This window comes from Zootoca vivipara, chromosome 16 (genome assembly GCF_965207765.1).
Source record: "Zootoca vivipara chromosome 16, rZooViv2.hap1.1, whole genome shotgun sequence".
NCBI lineage: Eukaryota > Metazoa > Chordata > Lepidosauria > Squamata > Lacertidae > Zootoca > Zootoca vivipara.
Genome location: NC_142599.1, coordinates 38942320 through 38962832, shown reverse-complemented (window position 1 = coordinate 38962832; position 20513 = coordinate 38942320). Strand labels below are relative to the sequence as shown.

Below are 20513 nucleotides of genomic sequence, written 5' to 3'. Positions count from 1 at the left end.
CAAACGCTTCGGGTTACAAACACTTCGGGTTACAGACTCCGCTAACCCGGAAGTAGTACCTCGGGTTAAGAACTTTGCACTAGGATGAGAACAGAAATTGCGTGCTGGCGGTGCAGCGGCAGCAGGAGGCCCCATTAGCTAAACTGGTACCTCAGGTTAAGAACGGTTTCGGGTTAAGAACGGACCTCCGGAATGAATTAAGTTTGTAACCCAAGGTACCACTGTACAATCGTAAAACCTACTTGCAAGAGAGGAAGAGCCTCCAGGAATAAAACAGCCTGCAGGGAATAAAACAGTTCCACTTTCCTGGTTTCATTGATATGAAAACAATTAAAATCCGTTGTGTGTGTAGAACTATTACAAACTATTCTAAAAGTATAAACAGTTGAAAAATAGTTCTGATACGCATGCAGCCTAGGAGAAAGATTTCCATTTTAAAGTTTTGTTGAAATGTTTGGAAAGGGTTTCGGTCCTTTTGAGGATGGTGGTGAGAGCATATGGCAGCCTTTGCCAACCTGGTGAGATTGTCAACCTGGTGAGACTGGGCAAATTCATGAATGATAAGGTTATCAATGGCTACGAGCCACAAATCCCAGTTGCTAGAAATCACAGAGGGAGATGGTGCTGTTATGCTCAGGTTTCCCATAGCCATCTGGTTGGCCTCTATGAGAACATCTTCTGATGTTCTTTGGGGGAACCTCCAGGTCCAGAGGCAGCCTATCTAGATTCCTAGATTCTTTGGGACCGTATGCTTGTCAAGCAAGTGCTCTACCTGGAGCGACGGTTTCCTAGAATCATAGAATCACAGAGTTGGAAGAGACCACAAGGGCCAGGCCTCATGATTCTGAATAAAGGGCAGATTTAATGGGAACACGGAATGGTGCCTTATAGCAAGCCAGACATCCATTAGCACAGCCCTATTTTCTGGGAGTTGTGGTTCAAAACAGCAATGCTATCTGGGTGGGCTGATGGGAGTTGTAGTACAAAACACCTCGAGGGCACCAGATTGAAGGCTGGGATACAAATTCATGCCAAGCGCAGAGTTCAAGACCTCCGACACTGTGCTGTAAAAGTGCCCTGATGTTATCCTCACTGCAGTTCCCCCGCCCCTTGGAAAGTGAAACGATGCTTATTTCCTTTGGAGTAAACTTGCTTCGCCTTGTGCTGTAAGAAAACCTGCTCAGGAGGAGGGGAGGAGGTTAGGCTATACCGGTTGGGGTTTCTTCCTTTCATGTCAAAAGGGGAGCGAGGGGGGGGAAAGAGAAAAACCCTCACTTATGTGCAAAATTCCCCTTCATGGATCAATGCCTTGTCGTGGCGAAGGGGCTTGAATAACTCAGAGAAGCTATGAGCTATGCCATGCAGGGCCACCCAAGATGGACAGGTCATAGTGGAGAGTTTTGACTAAACGTGATCCACCTGGAGAAGGAACTGGCAAGCCACTCCAGTATCCCTGCCAAGAAAACTCCATGGACAAAGACAAAGACAACAGGCATATAAAAGTACTTTGGACAAAGACAACAGGCATATAAAAGTACTTTGGCCACCTCATGAGAAGAGAAGAATCCTTGGAAAAGACCCTGATGTTGGGAAAGATTGAGGGCACTAGGAGAAGGGGACGACAGAGGACAAGATGGTTGGACAGTGTTCTCGAAGCTACGAACATGAGTTTGACCAAACTGCGGGAGGCAGTGCAAGACAGGAGTGCCTGGCGTGCTATGGTCCATGGGGTCACGAAGAGTCGGACACGACTAAACGACTAAACAACATGTGCAAAATGTACTCTCATGCTGCGAAAAGTGCAGCAGAGTGAATGGAGAGCTTCACAATGGGTTCTCTTGGAAGAGAATTATTATTTTGACTGCTGGTCATGAAGGGTTTTCATTCATTCATTCATCCATCCATTCATTCATTTTTTATACTGCCCCTCATCCGCAGATTTACAGCTTCCCTCTTTGTGTGAAACTGCTCGCATGTATATTTATATCTACCTCACGCACCCACCGATAACAAACCTTATTATGTTAAAATAAAATAAAATTCCTACCTAAAAGTCCCACTTCTGGAGTGATTTATGTTTTCCTGTTTATTTTTTGCATATTGAGATACCTGGAGAAAAGGAGGGTGGGGCCGCTTAAATCATCATCATCATAACGGAATTGTGTGGATGGGTTTTATTTTTTCAATAAAAGTTGCAGAAATCCCAGTTAAGGCTTGAAATAGGAAAAATAGGCTACTAGCCCTTTAAAAGAAAAAATATATACCCTATGGCGCATGCGCATTTCCGTCTCCTGCTTTCCAATTGAGCATCCGTAGCCGTCTTCCTCCCTATGCAGCTTCCACAAGTGCCGTTGTTGCGCCGCGCATGCGCGCTGAGCCCAAACCGCGGAGGGGGCCTCTTTCCTGAGGCACATGCGTAGTCGTAAGAAGCTTCGCGATCTCCTCCTGGCAACCGCCTTCCAACAACGCATGCGCACAGCTACTGGAAAGCCGTTCAGTGGGTGTGGCCTAAAAGAAATAGCCTCGGGATTGCAAAGTGGCCCCGTCCCCGGAAGCACGTGGACAGGGCTTCCGGTTCTTCCTGAAGTGCCCTCTCCTCAAGGCTGAATTGGTTCCAAGTAAAATAATTCCCCCCTTTTCTTTGGCCCCCTCAAGGGGGGAGGGGGAGAGGTAGGTATGGAGGAGGGCTGGAGCTTTGGGAAGCGGGGCTACAAAGGTGAGGGGCCTGTCTGTCAGGCAAGGGGAGGGACTTTATTATTTGGGAGGGGAAGTGAGTAGGAAGGGGCTGAATTGGGGGGAGCAGAATTGGGGGGCCTGAATGTTAAGACTGGTGCAGGGGGCTGGATTTGGGATGGGTGCTGCAGATTGGGGGTGAATTTGGGGGTGGGGTCTTGAATGGTGAGACTGGGGCATGCCTTCAAATGTGAGGGGGACGGACCGAACTTTGGGGTGGGGGGCTACAAATTGTGGAGAGGGCTTGACATGGGGGGCCCCTTCTGTTAGAGGTGCAGGTTGTTGGGGAAAGACGTTGGCATGCTCCCAAAAGCAAAAGGGGTTTAGGGGGAGGCCAGATTTGAGAAGGGATGGTCGACAACTGCGTGGGAGTGGGTGTCTTTTTGGGAGGCATGGGTGGGGTGTTTGTGTGTGAAAGAGGGGAGCTGAATGAGAGAGGGGCTGAATAGGGGTGCATCTGTCTTAGAGGGGTTTTTGCTGGGCAAGGCAGTTGCATCTGGGAGGGGGTAAGAGTAGGTGGAATTGGGGGTGAGGGAGGAAAGGGCTGGCCCAGGGGACCATTGCTCTTAGAGCAGAGGAACTTCCCAGGTAGGAAAGCTTCCTGCAGCAGAATATGAATAGCTTGAATGTGGAGAATACCTGGATCCCTTAGTGGGGGGACAAGAGTGGGAGCTGTTCCAAAGGGATGTGATCCCATAAAGAGAACAGGGAGCTCTATTTGAGGGATACATGGGTCTATGAATGTTGTTAATATTTTCCGGGATAAGCGTTTTATGTAGTTCATTGTTTTAAATATTTTCTGGTTTTTAACTTCAGTTATTTAAGAACATAAGAAGGCCTTTGACCCATCTAGTCTAGCATCCTGTTCTCTCAGTGGCCAACCAGATGCCTGTGGGAAACCAGCAAGCACATTTCCTCCTCAGTGGTTTCCAGCAAATCGTATTCAGAATCATTGCTGCCTCCAACTGTGGTGGTAGACCACAGCCGTCATGGCTAGTAGCCACCGATAGACCTCTCTTCCTCCATGAATTTGTCCAGTCCTTTTAAAAAAAAAATCCATCCAGGTTGGTGGGAATTATTATCTCCTGTGAAAAGAAAGGACTTTTTCACAAAGAGAATCTATGGAATTTGCTTCCACAAGAGGTAGTGAATGCCAGCTTGGATGGCTTGAAAAGTGAATTGGACAACTTCATGGCAAATAAGGTTATCCGTAGCTACTAGCTACAGCAGCTGTGGTCTCACTCCATTGTTAGAAGCAGTATGCTTCTGAATACCAGGGGTTGGGAACTGCAAGTGGGGAGAGTGTTCTTGTCCTTAGGCTCTGCTTGCTGGGTTCCAGAGGCATTAAGTTGGCTACTGTGAGAATAGGATGCTGGACTTGATGGGTTTTGGGCTTGATCCAGCAGCCTGGCTCTTCTGACATTCTCATTGCCTGATTGGGTTAGGAGAGCAGATATAACATACACACACAGAAGCTGCACATAGCCTGATGCCAGCAGGTTGAGTTATAGTTGTTTGGTTTGTGATGGCTTTACATACCATTTGAAATAAGTCGATGTGATTCCATTTGGCTTGGTTTCATTGTGTATGGCTGGTTTATAGTTCATAAACGCCTTCAGGAGGCACCATTTGCCTGGGAAGCAACCTATATGAGTTTATTAGATATAAACATACATGCTTTCCTCTTCAGGTGGTTGGCAGTGTTTTAAATTGAATGCTTCTGGGAACAATGTAGGGAAGGCACGCATAACACCTAAAGAGAAGGGGAAGGGCTGAACAATGTTTTGGGTGCCCATGTTTGAAAGCTTCCTTCTTTTGAACAACCTCAGCTTCTGCCATGATGGCAGAGTCCCCAGAGATGGAGCTGCAGCAAGAAGTATTGGAGGAGCTAGGGATCTCCTTGGATGATCTCAAGCAGCTGATTGACGAGGAGCTGGCGAAGTCGGAGCGCATCACGCAGCGGAAGAAGCAACTGGAGGAAGTGGCAGAGAGAGTGAGGCAGAAGGAGGAGGAAGTGGCCCGTGTGGACGATCTCCTTGACAATGCTGTAAAGTAAGTTGCAAGCCGGGGTGTGGAGGCATGAAAGCGTTCCCCCATTTTAGGTTTGTTTTGATTGCTATGAAATGCATGCATTTCCTGTGTAAAGCTTCTGCCGGTGAATACTGGCCATGCTAAGGGGAGCTGGAGACTCATTTTCTCCCCCCATTTTATGCTCAACGTTTTATTGAGTTTTTGTTTCCTATTGTATTTTGCTGTTGCCAACGTATTCTTAACTTAGTTTTAAGGTAAGGGTGTTGTTTTGTTAGATGCTCATTAGCTCAGTTGGCTAGAGCACGGTGCTGATAATGCCAAGGTTGCAAGTTTGATTTCCGTAATGGACAGCTGCATATTTCTGCATTGCAGGGTTTTGGATCAGACGAACCCCAGGTCACTTCCACCTCTATGATTCTGTGTTGCCTTTTTGATCATAGTTAGAGTATTAGTTTTAAGTGTGTGGCAGGCTGCCTTGAGGGCATCTTGGTTTGGAGTAAAGTGGGGGGTCAGAAAACCTCCGCAAACCTAAAACATTTGTGAGAGAAGCTTCTGTGTTTCCTTGACAAGCTGGTTCTCCCGTAATAGCTTATTTGTTTGTTTATTGAATTTATGTCTCACCTTGAGGTGGTGTACATAGTTTCCCCCCATCTCATTGAAACCCCTCAACAACCCTGTAAGGTAGGTTAGGCTGAGAGGCAGTGACTCACCCCAGATTACACCCAGTGAGCTTCATGGCTGAGTGAGGATTCAAACCCTAGTCTTCCGGACTATAGTCTACAAAAATTCCTTCCAGTAGAACCTTAGAGACCAACTACCGGTAAGTTTGTCATTGGTATGAGCTTTTGTGTGCAGGCACACTTCAGCTCATACCAATGACAAACTTAGTTGGTCCCTAAGGTGCTACTGGAAGGAATTTTTTTTATTTTGTTTTGGCTACGTCAGACCAACACGGCTACCTACCTGTAACTCTAGACTCTAGTCTGACACCCTACCACACCGATTTCTCTCTCTTTCTCTCTCTCTCTCTCTCTCTCTCTTTCTGCTTGCTATCTCAATAGGGCTGTGGATGAATGTGAAGTTCTAGTCAAGGACATATATGCGAACATGGGCCTGGAATACCTGGAGACTGACTCGGAGGAAGAGGATGCTGCATCCAAGCCCATGGAAGTGATCGAGATCCCTGATGAGGATGATGACGACGTCATGAGCATCGGTTCAGGTTAGGCGCCTGATGGAGTCAAGCAAGAAAGACCAGGTGTGGGGAATCTTTGGTCCTCCAACTGTGGCTGAACTACTGACTCTCAGTAGCCCTAGCTAGGCTTGGAAGGCTAAGGATGATGGGAGTTGTAGTTCGGCAGCATCTGGAGGGCCCAAGGTTCCTGAGGCCGTGAGATGCTTCATATGCATAGAGGGAAGTGAGGGGCAGGTGGAGCTCGCCGACCTGGGAAGGTAGCCCATCTAGGAGAAGGAAAACTCTGATCCTAAACCTCCGCTGTCTTGCGGGGTATCTTTGGGGGACGAAAAGACTAAGGAGTAGACCCTACACAAATCCAGAGACGGTAGGATAGCGCCTTATACACCTCCTTCTGGCAACTCCTGCAGCCAAGCTGGTGCCAAACGCATTGCTTTGCTTTCCTTTGGACCACAGCGAGGCTGAGAAGTAGGGGGCTTGTCATCTGAGCAGCCCAGGACCTCCAGAGACATTGCCCAGGCTTGCGGCCCGGGGCTTAAGTGCTGCTAATGCAGTGGTTTGACTTCACCCACAGAGGCACACTCCACTGTCTCTTGAGACAGATGGAAGCCGACAATATTCATGGATAAACAAAGCATTTTTAGTTCACTATTCAGCCAAAAAAGGCTCCCAGAACAGCTTACAATAATTGGTAAAAAGACACCCCCTGTCCCAAGGCTTACAATGTAAATAACATAGCACTAAAGGAAAACGGAACGGGGAGGGCGGAGGATGTATACAGAAAAATTGGGTGCGTATTCCCCCTCACACACAATAATTGATTATAACTCATCTGAAATGGGTGGCAGGCTTATAGATACTTCCTAGAAGTAAGGTTGTTGTTTTTTTTACATCTAAACTTTTTATAATTACAGCAGATGGAAGTAACAAAATGGCAAAGGATCAGAGATTGGTGAGTTTTTTGGGAGGCGGGAAATCACTTGAGTATCAAGATCTTATAGATAAATGTTTTTCTGCATCCTGCCCTGCTTCAGCAGGTGCCCTCAGGGCCTGGGGCCCAAGTCCTGGGAACTGAAGGTTTCAGCACCCCTTTGTTCAAGGGAGAGGCATGTGCGTTCACAAAAGGGGAGGTGTCGGGGTTTGATCACTGGTTGAACCTTACTGTGCTGATTTCCACCAACTTTCACTCCTTGCCACTGAGTGCTTTTCTGTTTGCTGTTTTAGAGCGGAGAGAATTAGCTGGCTGGGTGGGGAAATTGCCAGGGGAAGGGGGTCACCTTGAACATGAGCAGCAAGCTAGGATTGAGAATCGGTTGTTTGTTTCAAGGGCATTGCTGGCTCATTAGAGAAGGATGCTGATAATGCCAAGGTTGCAGGTTTGGTCCTTGTAGGAGATAGCTGTGTATTCCTGCATTGCAGGGGGTTGGACTAGATCAGAGCTTTCCAAACTTTTCAAGTTGGTGGCACACTTTTTGGACATGCGTCATTTCACGACACAGTGATTCAGTTTTGCATCATTTCGCGACACAGTGATTCAGTTTCACTAGCAAACTGGAGGTTAAACCAAGCCTTTTCAGCCCCAGGAGAAGTGCAGGGAGCGTTTGTGCGACACGCATACACACTGCAGCCAACACACTTAACGTGTCGCGACACACAGTTTGGAAAGCTCTGGACTAGATGAACCTCTACAATTCTGTTTCTGTGACTCCCAAGAGCATCATCCGCTTCAGCTCTGCTAGTCCAAAAAGGGCCCTCCTGTTCTCCCTCTATGGCCAACCATCCAGATGGCATGGCGGGCCGAGAGAAGCTCACCTCTTGGTGTTCTGGGTTTGAGTCCTGTGCTCGTTTTGTTTTCCTGGGGAAAATTTAAAAAGGAGGTACTTAAGAGATGCTTGTCCCTTCTGTCTGCAGCTTCGGGAAGCCATGGCTGCCATGAGGAAGTCTGCGCAGGACGTTCAGAAATTCATGGACGCTGTGAACAAAAAGGATGGCCTGGATTCTTATAGGGGTAGTTGTGCACGAGAAATATCAGTGGTCCAATATGTGAGCTGGCTTCAGCCTTGCAGCCCGCCTGCTAACATTTTTCAAGGCTACATTTTTATCTGTGTACACTGGGGTCAGTCCTCTGGAGTCCACTTGCCAGTGTGTGTGGCTAAAGGGAACCTTGCGATTGGTTTGCATCCATGGCATATACTGGCCAGAAGATTTCATTCAGATCCTGATTTGGCTTTTTTTTGGGGGGGGGGGAGGCCTCCTCAGTCTGGGGCACTTTGTAGGCTGCAGGGTTATTATTATTATTTATTGAATTTATATACCGCCCTATACCCAGGGGGTCTCAGGGCGGTTCACCGAATAAAATCAATATATAAAACCACATAATATAATACAGCTCTGGTTACGATTGGTGACATGAATCCAAATTCATGAGGAATGTTGCATAGAAGAACTGCCAATCTGGGTATAAAACAGCAGCATTTTTTTTTAGTAAACAATAATGGGGTACAACCAGAAATGCTCAAGCAGTTTATTGTCAAGTTCCTGGCAGTAACTTCTCTCTCTCTCAATCTGTCTTCAACTTTCTTATCTTTGACCAGAATTGGAGCAAGGTCATCCCTCCAGAGAGCGTTGAACCCTGCCAAATTTCAGAAGGATAGCTGCAGAGACAAGGGTAGACATGATAGTTTTGGGATGAATGAAGAAGCAATCCTTTAATCTTCCCTAGTGTTCTGTTGGCAGTTCTGTGGGCATGACAGAGGTACTCTTGGGGGAGGACCTACAAAATTGCAAATACAGTCATACCTTGGATCCCAAACGCCTTGCGAGTCGAACGTTTTGGCTCCTGAACGCCACAAACCCGGAAGTGAGTATTCCTGTTTGCGAACGTTCTTTGGAACCTGAATGTCCGACGCAGCTTCCGATGGGCTGCAGTAGCTTCCTGCCGCCCATCGGAAGCCATGCCTTGGTTTCCAAACGTTTTGGAAGTCGAATGGACTTCCGGAACAGATTCCGCTGAACGTCCGAGGTACCACTGTAGATCCAGAGGCTTTTTGACCCTGATCTGCACTGGAGCATGAGGGTCTATAGGAAATGGTTCTCAAGTATCCTTCCCCCCTCCGCCTGTTGCAGGATCCCAGCAGGTGAGTCCCGGCTGCGAGCTCACCCACGAGGGAGACTTGTCCGTCGGAGACCGCGTCCTGGGGAAGAAGAGGACAAAGACCTGGCACAAGGGCACCCTGATCGCCATCCAGACTGTGGGTGAGTGTGGCAGCCCGCTGGCCAAAAGATCGCACTGTTTTATTTACTTAGAAAATTTGCTCAAGTGCACTTGCCACTAAGTGATGTGCAAGGAGTGCTGCGGAAACAGAAATTGGTAACACCAGAATTGAGTTAAAATGTTTCCTGGGATATATTAGGAAGGTCTTCAGTAGGCAAGTGGGCCCGTCTAATCTCAGCTGGAATATATAACTATAGGTGAGGGGGGCAGGTGTTGGTGAGGCTTGCCTGAGACGGTGTTTGGGGGCAGTGCCGATCCGCCGACTGTCGGATCTGCAGAAGCTCCTCTCTCTTCAAAACGCAGGGCGAAGCAACCTTTGGAGTGGGGGTTCTGAAAACCATTGAGGTGGGCAAAAAAGGGCCAGATGATTGACAGGTGGGTGGCTCTGCCCAGGATTGGCAGAGCAGGTGCTGTTACAGATAGCACATAATGCCCGTTCTGCATTTGTAAGAGCTTGATCTTTTAGGGCGGCAGCAATGACACTTTGGAACTCCCAGCCTTTTGATGCTTTCACTCTACTCTCTTCAGCAAGCATCCTTGTTTAGACAAGCCTACCCAGAAGTTTAGAAATCTGATGCACGTTTTAATCTGTTTTTAGTCTATTTGAAAGTCTTAAATTATCGCTGTTAACTTTTCTTATTGCTAATCCCATACCATCTTTTTTTGTAAACGGTTTTGAGGTTGCATTTTAAAAAAGCTGAGCGCTGTGTGTATTTTTTGAAATAAGGAAAGAAGTGAGGGGTTTGGGGGGAATATAGCCATCTGGGGGTCTGTCTACTTGAATAGCAAAGTCCATCACCTCTTTAATCTTCTACCCTCAGGCAGGAGATATAGAAGTATAATCAGCCGTACCAAAAGGCTAAAAAACAGCTTCTATCCGTGGGTTGTTAGGCTGTTGAACAAAAAATAACGAAATTGTCTTGCGAGGTGGTGTGTTGTTTGATAAGAGATTGAGTGTTTTTTTGGGAGGGGGGGAAGGCTCATTTAATTTCATTGTACACAGGTTGTACAATGTCAATAAAGGTATTATTATTATTATTATCCTGTACCCGCTGATAACAGCCACTTCACTTTTAATAGACTAAGGACTTTAGCACCTGTCTCGGTGTAACACACCATAATCACACTCTTCCCCCCAAAAAAGCTTAGGTTAGAAAGGGACACCTATTTGTAATGACCTGCTGGAATGGAAAAAAGTTGTGAGCGAGGATCACCCCATTTTTCAGCCACCCCCCCCCCTTTCGCCCTCTCCCAGGCCCTGGGAAGAAATACAAGGTGAAGTTTGACAACAAAGGGAAGAGCCTTCTCTCGGGGAACCACATTGCCTACGACTACCATCCTTCGGCCGACAAGCTCCATGTTGGGAGTCGGGTGGTGGCTAAGTACAAGGACGGCAACCAGATGTGGCTCTACGCCGGGATCGTGGCCGAGACGCCCAACGTCAAGAACAAGATGAGGTGTGAGGGGTGGGCGGGTCAGAGCGGGTTACCTTTTCCTTTTTATTGTAAAGAAACCATTGCAGTTCTTTCCCGGCCAGTTAACACGTGAATGTGCATCGTTGCCTCTGATATATTTAGAGAAGCAGGACCAAAGCGGGAGACAGGCTAGCAACAGTGGAGAACTATTTCCTTCTGGGAAGTTTTGTGGGGGGCCGTATGCCAGGGGGTTGGGAGGGGCCAGAGGCGACTGCAGAAAACATCTTTGTTCGGGCCAGCCTCTCCAGACACAGAAAAGTTCTGGTTGTTGTTTTTTTTAAAAAAAGTTTGCCACTGAATGTTTCAATGACCTGCTTTTAAGTGAATTTTTATCGTTGATTTTTAATCCCCTATTTTGCCTTATTTTTTCGTAAAAAACAGCACTGAGGTTTCATTACAGTCAAGTGGAATGTAGAATGTAAATAAGTGGGCGTAGCAATGTATGTCCAATTTTACCTTTTTTGCATGGTAGACTACCTGCCACACTTTGGAACTCCCCACCTATTGACAGCAGGCAGGCGCTTTCCTTGTGCTCCTTTTCGGCGCCTGCTAAAAAACATGTTTGTTCAGACAAGCCTGCTCTGATGTTTAGAAAGTTTGATGCAAGTTTTAACCCGTTTTTCAGTCTTGAATGATTGCTGTTAATTTTCTTACTGAAATTTTTTATTGTTTTTATCTCTTTTGTAAACCACTTTGAGATTTGTTTGATTTTTACAGTCAAGCAGTGTCACAGTGGCCGGAGTGGACTACTTCAGAGTAACGACGCTACGCAGCTCTGCATTTTATTCTTTTATTGGTGCTGCGTATTTACAGTGCTAAAGTCATTGCTATTTACACGGAGTGATGTGATCAGTCGGTTTCAGAACCTCCTAATGGCTTTTGGCGCGTCTTTCTCCAACACAAAAGCTTTGGCAGACCCATCCTCTTTCCCCTCCTCTTTCTGCGTAGTTCTGGCGTTGGGGGGATGGGTCTCCCTCCCTTATTCGCCCCTTCCTGTCCCACCTGGGACCCTGGCTCCTCTACCTTGCCTGAGCCTCGGACACGACTTCCTGCTTCCCCACTGGAATCGGAACTCTCTCTGCTTTCCCCTGTGCTCGGTGATTGGCTTGAACTCAGGAGGGGAGGGACTTCGCGATATCCCCTGTCCCTCACAAGCAGTCTAAAAAATATATGAAATAAATAGGTAGATAATACAATCGTACCTTGGTTCTCGAATGGAATTGGTTCGAAAACCAAGGCACAGCTTTCGATCGGAAGATTCCTGCAGCTGATCGGAAGCCGTGTCAGACGTTTGGGTTCCAAAGAACATTTGCAAACCGAAACACTTACTTGTGGGTTTGCGGCATTCGGGAGCCAAAACGCCCACGTCACAAGGCGTTCAAAAACCAAGGTATGACTACACACCCTCTAGCCTGCATCCAGAGAAGCTAAGCTACGGTTAGGCTAGGTGCAATTAGGAACCCCTGTCACTCACCCTAACCTTGTGAAGTGGGCAGAAGTTCACTCTGGCTTGCCAGAGATAGATCTCCCAGGTGGTTTGTCTTAATTTGCATAGCAATATGGGTTGGGGTTTTTTTTTGTATGGAAGGATTTGCAAGCACCCTGTTCCCCTAACACTTACTGTATTTCTTTCCAAAAATGCATTTATCACTTGACTGTAAAAAAAAAACCAGCAACAGCAAAATACCTGGAAGTGGTTTGCAAAAAAGAATAAAACAATGAAATGACCAGTAAGAGAAAAATGGTTAAAGACAACTATTTAAAGCATTAAAGGAAAGAAATTGAACTAGAAGGCTTGGGAATGAGTCCTGCCTTTTAAGTGTGTGCTGCCTCTCTCTCTCTCTCTCCCTCCCTCCCTCTCTCCCTCCCAGGTTCCTCATCTTCTTCGATGATGGTTACGCCTCCTACGTCGTCCAGCCAGAGCTTTACCTGATCTGCAGGCCTCGTGAGTTCGTCTGTTTCAGTCCGATTGTTCATTTATCTAAACGGTGTCTTTTCTGCCTTCTGAGGGTGCGAGGCTTTCCTCTTCTTTTTGCAAAAACTGTGTGTGTAGAGGGAGATGGCATTTAACTGAAGTAGCAGCATTACAATAAGGGAAAGACAGTAGCAGCTTTGCATCCCTCAGGTTTGCTAGGCAACTCGAAGTGGCTTACAACTGTTTAAGCAAAAAAAACAAGCACATACGCTAAAACCAGCATTATTTTATACATCCACCCCCCTACACCCATCCACCCCATACAGTGTTTTTTTCCTGGAGGGACGCAGAGGGGCGCATACCCCTAAACATTTTGTGAATCTTTAAGTTTGGCCTCATTGAGGGGCAGTATTTCAATATGAATAGGAAAATGAGAGTACAGTGGTACCTCGCAAGACAAATGCCCTGCAAGACGAATCTGATGGTGACTCTCAAGCCAAATTCATTTTGCGAAAAATTCATCTTGCAAATCGCGGTTTCCCATAGGAATGCATTGAAATTTAATTAAAATTAAATTTCAATGCATTCCTATGGGAAACCGCGATTCGCAAGACAAATGTTTCGCAAAACAAATTGACTCACGGAACGAATTAAATTTGTCTTGCCAGGCACCACTGTACCCCTAAAGATTTTTTTATAGAAAAAAAGCACTGCACCCATATATATCCACAGTGATACCTCGGTTGTCGAACGTAATCCGTTCCAGAAGACCATTGACTTCCGAAACATTTGACAACCAAGGCGCAAGGGGCGGTCGGCAATTTCAATTGAGAAAAATTGGAAAACATGCAGCGGAAGCATTTACTTTTGGGTTTTCAGCGTTCGAAAACCGAAACATTCGGCTTCCGAGATGCTCGAAAACCAAAGTACCACTGTGTGTGTATATATATGGCATTAAAACATCCAAACTACAAAACAAGGCCTGGGTATCCGGCTCTTTTTGAAGTAGAACTCCCATCATTCCCAGCAGGACCACTGGTCAGGGATAATAGGAATTGTAGTCCAAAAGGATCTGGGGAACCAAGTTTGGGAAACCTTGCCATATAGATAATTAAAAGCCAAAGGCCTGATGAAAAAAGAGTTTTTTTGCCTGGCACCTAAAGACATGCAATGATGGTGTCAGGTGAGAGCCTCCCTTTATGTTGCTTTGTGTGGATGATAAAGCTGGAAAGGCAAGAGAAGTATTTTGAAAAGTGTTCCATGCAGGAAAAATTCCTTTTTTAAATTCCTTCCTTAAAACAAAAAAAAGTGATCTGTGTGTTTTCCTTCCATCAGTCAAGAAGCCGTGGGAGGACATAGAAGACATCTCATGCCGGGATTTCATCGAGGAGTATGTCACGGCGTACCCAAACCGGCCGATGGTCTTGCTCAAGAGTGGCCAGCTGATCAAAACTGAGTGGGAGGGGACCTGGTGGAAGTCCCGCGTGGAGGAAGTGGATGGGAGCCTGGTCAAAATCCTCTTCCTGGTAGGATCTGCTAAGGTATCGCTCACCCTTCCTTGCCTGCTTTGGATTATCTCTCTGTTGGAATACAATCGGGGTCCGCTGCCCCTTCTGCGTCTTTCCCAGGACGCGAGATTCGTTGTGCCTGCTTCCCCTACACGACGGGGGTGAACAGCAGTAGGAGCCCAGCGATTGCAAGAGGCAAGTGCTGATCTGCTGGGCCTCTGGTGTGTGTGTGTGTGTGTGTGTGTGTGTGCGCGTACAAACTCCCCCTTCAGGGCAGTAGCATGTAGCGCACCAGAAGCCCAGTGTGACCAAGAGATGGGTGCTGGGGTGGGTGTTTGTGTACATACTTCCCCCTACAGGTCAGGAGGGTACATATCACAGGAAGTCCAGTGGGACCAAAAGATTAGTGCTGTACCACTGGACTTCTGGGGTGTGGGTGTGTTGACACACTGCTCCTGCAGGACAGGAGGGTGTATGGCACCAGAAGCCCACCGTGACCGAGGGGGTGCTAAAGTAATATGTGTGCATTAACCCCCTGACCCTCCCTAACGGAACTGAGCCACGATGCCTTCTCTCTCTCCCTGCACGGCCAGGACGACAAGCGCTGTGAATGGATCTACCGGGGATCCACCCGCCTGGAGCCAATGTTCAGCATGAAGACCTCCACCGCTTCCACCCTGGAGAAAAAGCTAGGAGGGCAAATGAGGACCCGCCCGAATGTCGGTAAAGGCAGCAGCATCCTGTCTTTCTGAGCACCATTCTGAGAATTGCCTGTGACCCCCGTTGTTGGGAATGAGGAGGGGAAGGGTGTCCTTTAAGTTTGTAAAATTTGTGCATCCCTTCCCCGAAGCAATTTCCAACCAAGCAAGAAAAATAATATCACAAAGACGTAGCCACATTTTGGTACACAGCTGTGTGAAATCGACTAGCCCTCCTCTGTCGCCAAGCTCGTCTCCCATCCTAAACTTTTCCTTCTCTCTCTCTCTCGCTCCAGGGGCCGTCCGGAGCAAAGGGCCAGTCGTCCAGTACACGCACGACTTAACAGGGACCAGCTCACAGTTCAAGCCTGTGGAACCTCCTCCGCCAGTCACTGTTGTGATGCCCCAGTCGGTTTCGCCCCTGTTCATTGACGTGGAGTAAGTTGCTGAGGATTGCTCCCCAATGGCGAGCCCAGGAGGGTTATCGCTTGCTCCGTTCGCTGGTGGGCAAAGTGGCATCGCTCCAAGGTCTGCAGGCCGGCAGTCTTGGGTTCGGTGCGTCCAGCTAAAAAGCTAAAGTCACGAATGATGAGGGAAGTCTTTCTACTTTAGACCCTGGGGAGCTACCACTCCTTGGAACGGATGGCGCTGGGCTTCCCCCGCAGCCCTGGACTCCAAATCCCATCATCCACAACAACTGCTCGCACTTGCTGGGAATGGTGGGAGTTGGAGTCCTAGGACAGAAGCAATTGCCCGGCGTACTCCAGCAGCCATTTCTCCCTCCTTCCTTACCTTGGGAGTTTTGTACTGAATCTCTCACTCTCCTTTCGGTGCAGAAGCCTCGAGAGCCAGCTCGCTCAGGCCAAGAAGCAGCAGGTGGCGAAGAAGAGCACTTCGTTCTTGCGTCCCGGTTCGGTGGGGTCAGGGCCACCCTCCCCGACCTCCCCCATCCTGAGCGAAACGCCTCCCGTGGGCAAGACGGGTGTGACCCAGCAGTTCCGGTGAGTGTCAAGAGTTCTGAAAGCACGCCCAGCAGGGAACGTAAATAGCCACATCGCCATCCCTTGCTGGTCCTGCCTACTCCATGGCAACTCTGCCAGTCTCTGTGCACTGGGCGGACAGGGCAGGAGGAACAGGAGGGTCTGAACCTGGAAGCCTACTCTTTATTAATCGCTCGCCAACCTACGTGTGCCCTGTCTCTTGCCCGTTCTGCTGGCCTGCTCACTGGTGCCACTGGAATGCTTGCTTTGCTTCCTCTGCTCAGCTGTATAGGTCCTGCAAACTGCAATGATTTCCCCCCTTATTGTGTGTGTGTGTGTATCACACTAGAAAGGTTCTGCTCCCCCGCACTTCTATCAGGTGTTTAGTGCTTGGCCGGGGGGGAGTGAGGTGCACCTGCAGTCTGACTCCAAACCAGCCATTCCCAAACATGGCTGCCCATCCCACTTTGGGCTCCAATAATAATAATAATAATAATAATAATAATAATAATAATAATTTATTTGTACCCCACCCATCTGGCTGAGTCTCCCCAGCCACTCTGGGCTGCTCCCAATCGAATATTAAAGCAATACAGCATTAAATATTAAAAACTTCCCTAAACAGGGCTGCCTTCGGATGTCTCTTAAAAATAGGATAGCTGCTTATTTCCTTGACATCTGATGGAAGGGCATTCCACAGGGCGGGTGCCACTACCGAGAAGGCCCTCTGTCTGGTTCCCTGCAACCTCACTTCTCGCAATGAGGGAACCGCCAGAAGGCCCTCGGTGCTGGACCTTGGTGTCCGGGCAGAACAATGGGGGTGGAGATGCTCCTTCAGGTATACAGGGCCGAGGCCGTTTAGGGCTTTAAAAGTCAACACCAACACTTTGAATTGTGCTCGGAAACATACTGGGAGTCAATGTAGATGTCTCAGGACCAGTGTTATGTGGATTCCATTCGACTTCCGTGGTACGACTGTATTCAGATTAGAGGTTTGCAGAATAGAGGTTTGCAACACCCACTAGGAAGATAATAATAATAATAATGTTCAAAATGGCAACAATTAATTGCACATTTATTCAGAATCCAGTTAAACCTATTTAGTTTGATTAATCCAAGGAAACAGATTAACTTGATCAGGTGATACCTGCTTTTCATTATCTGCCCCCTGCCTCCCCTTGCCCCCTAATGCCCCCCTGGTAATCTCACGCCCCCCCCAAGGGGCGGCACTACCCACTGGGAATCCCTGACCTATACAAGGCAGGTTGTTTATTCTGTGCTCCTTGAAAGGAAGAGCCTGGAACCTCGGGTTGCCATACATCTGGGATTTTCTGGACATAGCTGGAATACAGCCGTCAGAAACAGTGTCTGGGTGGAAATCGTCCGGGAAAATCCGGATGCATGGCAACCCATGTCAGAAGTATAGAACTTGTCAATTTTGCAATAAAGCTCAACAACTTTGGGCCAACACTACTGGAACCTCAACTTGCATAATAAGAAATACACCGTGAGAACAGAATGCTGGACTAGATGGGCCTTTGACCTGATCCAGAGGGGCTTTTAGTACAAACAAGGGATGCGGGTGGCGCTGTGGTCTAAACCACTGAGCCTCTTGGGCTTGCCGATCAGAAGGGCATCGGTTCAAATCCCTGCGATGGGGCGAGCTTCCGTTGCTCTGTCCCAGCCAACCTAGCAGTTTGAAAGCACACCGCTGCAAGTAGATAGATAGGTACTGCTGCGGCAGGAAGGTAAACGGCATTTCTGTGCGCTCTGGTTTCTGTCATGGTGTTCCATTGCGCCAGAAGCGGTTTAGTCCTGCTGGCCACATGACCCGGAAAAGCTGTCTGTGGACAAACGCCGGTTCCCTCGGCCTGAAAGTGAAATGAGCGCCGCAACCCCATAGTCTCCTTTGACTGGACTTAACTGTCCACGGGTCCTTTACCTTTACCCTTTTTGTACAAACAGCAGGATAAAAGGACAGCAAAAAATTAGTAACTCTGCTTTGTGCAGGCCAATGGCAGCTGAAAAGTGGGGGGCATCAGTGGTATCTTGCAAGGGAGGGCGGGTGGGCGGATCCTGCCTCAGCTGCACCTGTTGTGCTCACTGCCAGCCCCCCTCTCCCCAACCCCACCCCTATTCTCGCCTCGGAAGGTTCTCGGGCGCCCAGCCCTCCAGCAGCCCCACCCCGCAGTTCTACGGCATGATGGACCGGGTGCCCAACGACCCCACCTACCGGGCGCCCGTGGAGAAGCTCTTCTATCTGCCCCACGTCTGCAACTACACCTGCCTCTCCCGGATGCGCCCCTTCCAGACCGACCAGCACCGCAGCCGGAACCCCCTCCTCGTCCCACTGCTGTACGACTTCCGCCGCATGACAGCCCGCCGGCGGATCAACCGCAAGACGGGCTTCCACGTCATCTACAAGACGCCGTGCGGGCTGTGCCTGCGCAGCATGGCGGAGGTGGAGCGCTACCTCTTCGAGACGAACTGCGACTTCCTCTTCCTGGAGATGTTCTGCCTGGACCCCTACGTCCTGGTGGACCGCAAGTTCCAGCCCTACAAGCCCTTCTACTACATCGCCGACATCACCAAGGGCAAGGAGGACGTCCCCCTCTCCTGCGTCAACGAGATTGACAACACCGCCCCGCCCCAGGTGGCCTACAGCAAGGAGCGCATCCCTGGGAAGGGGGTCTACATCAACACTGGCGCCGACTTCCTGGTGGGCTGCGACTGTGAGGACGGGTGCCGGGATAAGTGAGCGGCTTCCTCTTCTCCCCAAAACCTGCTGGTGGGTGGGAAGGACCCTGTTTCAGCTGGAGGGCCCTACAGTTATTTGCAGCAACGACTTGTTTTGCATGGGGGTTGTGTTCCTGACCCCCACGTTTGTAATCCCGTTCCCCCCTCTTCCAGCCACCTCCGGGGACGGCGCTATATGTGCGTGTCAGTTGGATGCACCTAGAGCCATTGTTGCCTGCACAGTAGAACCTTGGTTTCCGAACAGAATGCATTCTGGGACTCCATTCCACTCCCGGAACCATTTAAAAACACAAGCGTGGCTTCCGATTGGCTGCAGGAGCGTCCTGCAGCCAACCGGAAGTTGCGCCTGATGTTCGGCTTCCGAAAATCGTTTGGAAACCGGAACACTCACTTTCGGGTTTCGATCGTCCGGGAGCCAAATTGTTTAGGAGCGAAGGCATTCGGCTTCCAAGGTACAGCTGTGTTTGTTTATATATATGCTGCTCAATGGTGTGTGTGTTTTTAAGACCAACAACCCCTAAGCAGTTTACGAAGAGAATAGAATAATGAAATTGTTAGTGAAAAACAAGTCTTTCAAATATTCAAAAGATAAAAATCAACAATAAACCAAGAACAGATCAAAACGTACATCAGCCTGGCATTGCTCAGTCGGTAGGGCATGCAACTCTTAGTCTCAGGGTCATGTGTTCGAGGCCCGCCTATATTCCTGCATTACAGGGGGTTGGAGTAGATGACCCTCGGGGTCCCTTCCAACTCTACGATTCTACGGTTCTAAGAACGGAAGGCAAGTGAATGGCTGCTGTAGGTGCTGCCAGCTGCTGAGAATCACAGATGAGGAGAGTCCTGTTCTGTGTGGTTGAATGGGCTCTGTCTAAACAGAAATTTTTTTTAGCTGTCATGGCAAAGGTTAGAGCACAGGCACCTGACTGATATCAATAGTCGGGGAGTTCCGGAGGGCAGGTGCTGCTAAAAGATTGGTTTCTAACAAACACGGAGCGGGTGTTATGTAGCACCTGTGGCAGTGGAGGTATAATTATGATTGGGCTCGTTTGTTGCTTGCAACTCGGAAGGTCTCTCAAGTGACTCACGACACCTTTTAAATCCATAAATGCGACTGCACTATAACTATTTATTTATTTCAATTAATTTGGAGAGTTTCTGCCCTGCTCTTCAGCTGCAAAGGCTCCCAGGGCGACTTATGTGCCATCAGTTAAAAAGATGGCAATCTCTGCCCACGGGCTTACAGTCTAAATTAAATACCCAACACACAACGGAAAAGGGATGGAAGGATGGGGGCCGGGGGACAGAATTGAACTCGGGCGCCAATTCTCAAAGAGCTGTTCTGGCCGTGTTCTCCAGCTGAACGGGAGGCGGGATTCCAAACTGCTCTGGGGCTGCTGTGCAAAGACCCCTGGGGCGCTCCCTGGCCTTACAGCCAGGGGTTTGGTTTCCTGACTTGAGCACCACGCTTCTCCCCCCCCCCCTCCTGACAGGTCCAAATGCGCTTGCCACCAGCTCACGATCCAAGCGACTGCCTGCACCCCGGGGGGCCAGACCAACCCAAACGCCGGCTTCCAGTACAAGAGACTAGAAGAGTGTCTCCCCACAGGGTAAGCTTTTTTTTTTTTTAACTTCGCTTTATTTACAGTAATTACCACCCAACTCTGCAAGCTTGGCCAGAGGAGGGCAGCGAGGATGGGAAGTGGTTTTGAAAAGCCCTAGTTGCATGAGAAATGGGCGAAGGAGCCTGTATTAATCTGGAGAGGAGTAGCATAAGAGGAGAGGGTGGGTGGCCGTCACCAGTGGTCTGAAAGGCTGCCGAGAAGATGGAAGGGACTTGTCTTTTGTTGTTCCAGACCAGAGGGAGGAACCAGGAACCACAAGGGGAGGGAATTCCTGGGGAGCAAATTTTGGCCGGACATTACATGCTGTTTGTATGCTCCCATG

At 48.7% G+C, this 20513-nt stretch overlaps 1 protein-coding gene across 12 annotated transcripts in view; it reads left to right on the top strand.

The window, feature by feature from the left end:
* The first annotated feature begins 2492 nt into the window (after positions 1-2492).
* The window catches only part of SETDB1 (SET domain bifurcated histone lysine methyltransferase 1), a 30677-nt gene continuing 12656 nt past the window's right edge, over positions 2493-20513 (top strand). For 2 of the 12 annotated variants that reach the window (XM_088659507.1, XM_035097717.3), the window contains exons 1-14: positions 2544-2670; positions 4563-4785; positions 5826-5986; positions 6877-6911; positions 7871-7967; positions 9086-9214; positions 10489-10690; positions 12580-12653; positions 13959-14164; positions 14725-14854; positions 15126-15267; positions 15666-15830; positions 17961-18563; positions 20060-20176. In XM_088659507.1, the coding sequence (XP_088515633.1) occupies positions 4571-4785; positions 5826-5986; positions 6877-6911; positions 7871-7967; positions 9086-9214; positions 10489-10690; positions 12580-12653; positions 13959-14164; positions 14725-14854; positions 15126-15267; positions 15666-15830; positions 17961-18563; positions 20060-20176 (2276 nt within the window). In that variant the 5' untranslated portion in view covers positions 2544-2670; positions 4563-4570. Of the gene's footprint in view, positions 2671-4562; positions 4786-5825; positions 5987-6873; positions 6912-7870; positions 7971-9085; positions 9215-10488; positions 10691-12579; positions 12654-13958; positions 14165-14724; positions 14855-15125; positions 15268-15665; positions 15831-17960; positions 18564-20059; positions 20177-20513 lie in introns of all 12 variants that reach the window. The other 10 variants (XM_088659505.1, XM_088659503.1, XM_088659509.1 and 7 more) reach the window with 9 other exon arrangements.